This window comes from Myotis brandtii, unplaced genomic scaffold, assembly GCF_000412655.1.
Source record: "Myotis brandtii unplaced genomic scaffold, ASM41265v1 scaffold986, whole genome shotgun sequence".
NCBI lineage: Eukaryota > Metazoa > Chordata > Mammalia > Chiroptera > Vespertilionidae > Myotis > Myotis brandtii.
The window spans coordinates 1,802,590-1,804,008 of NW_005372102.1; the positions used below are offsets into that span (position 1 = coordinate 1,802,590).

The 1,419-nt window shown below is 65.3% G+C and overlaps 1 protein-coding gene across 1 annotated transcript in view; it reads right to left on the reverse strand.

Annotated features, from left to right (window-relative positions):
* Nucleotides 1–1,419, reverse strand: part of SH3BP2 (SH3-domain binding protein 2) — a 30,843-nt gene that overhangs the window by 3,178 nt on the left and 26,246 nt on the right. Inside the window, exon 8 of the mRNA XM_014533454.1 lies at nucleotides 53–203. Coding sequence (XP_014388940.1) covers nucleotides 53–203 — 151 coding nt within the window. The remainder of the gene's footprint in view (nucleotides 1–52; nucleotides 204–1,419) is intronic.

Consider the following 1,419-nt stretch of genomic DNA (forward strand, 5'->3'; position numbering starts at 1 on the left):
CAGCCCTCCTGCAGCGCCCCCCTCGCCGGCTGGGGCTCTCGGTGCCGCTTGCCTTTTCATAGTCTTCATCCGAGTCCTTCCCAGAGTCCTTCCCACCCGGGTCGTCCTGCGAGGTGTCAGCCTGCGAGGTGTCAGCCTGCGTGAGGAAGCTGAGCTTTTCGAAGGAGAAGCTCCTGAAACTCTGCCCGTCAGGGGGTGACCGCCTGGGAGGGGAGCAAGAAGGTCACGTCCGTCACGCAGGGCGGCCCCTCAGCTCCCCTCCACACCAGCCTGTGCACCGGGTGACGGCACAGCGTCTGCGAGGCCGTGTGACGGCTCTGAGGGAGCAGGAATCGCGGGACCTGGAAGCCCCAGCTGGGGTCAGGCTGCCGGTGACACTGCCGGGCTGCTGGGTGGGGCCTGAGCTCGGACGCTGTGGAGTCGCCAGGGCGGATGGGTGGCGGGTGTGAAGGGGCTGAGCCACGTGTGCACGGCGGCTCAGGGAGAATTAAGGAGCCCGCGCAGGACCGGCTGCTGGATTGTGGGTGAGACTGTGCCAAGAGTCTACCCTGGTCCCCAGGCCCAGGTCCCAGGCTCCGCAGCGACAGTCTGCACCACTGTGGCCCCTCGTGAAACAAGTGAGGCGGCAAGGGGTCCTCCCAGGCCCCTCCCACAGGAGCAGGCCTAACAAGAGCCCTGGGGCCCTGGCCGGGTGGCTCATTGGTTGGAACATCATCCCAGACACCAACAGGTCTCGGGTTCGATTCCCGGTGGGTACAGGAGGCAACGATCGATGTTTCTCTCTCTCAATCTCCTTCTCCCTTCCTCTCTCTCTTAAATCATTAAAAATAATAATAAAAATAAACACCGCCTCAGATAAGGATAAAAAAGAGAGAGTCCTGGGGGGAAGGGTGCCGTGGCCGAGGGTGCTGGGGGCCCGGTTTAGCGTACCCACTCGAGGCGCACCCTGTGGCCCCCAGGGCTTCACTGCTGTGGGTCCCGGCATCTCTGACTACAGGCTGCTGACACTGGAAGTGGGGGCACCGGGGCTCCTGGCACTGCCCAGCAATAAAGCAGAAAGCATTTCGAGCAGGCCTGGGGGAGTCACCGCCACGCTCCACATTCCGGCAAGTTCCCACTCGGGGAGGGTGGCGAGGCAGCCCCGGTGGCTCCAGAGCCAGGGGCATACCCAGGGCCCCAGGCAGGGTCCCAAAGGCTCACAGCCCGAGCTCTGTCCCCCAGGCCTCTCCCAGGGCAGGCGGCCACCCTGCCAGCCCCTCCCGACCCCAAAGACCCTGGCCAGGCACAGCAGGGGCTCAGAAAGCCTGTGCCCACGCCCCCCTCACCCACGGTGCCCCGAGGCAGCCCTGAGCCCCAGGCCCACCACGCTGGGCTGACGTGCCCCAAGTCAAGGTGGGACATCCTCGGACCCGGGTCAGG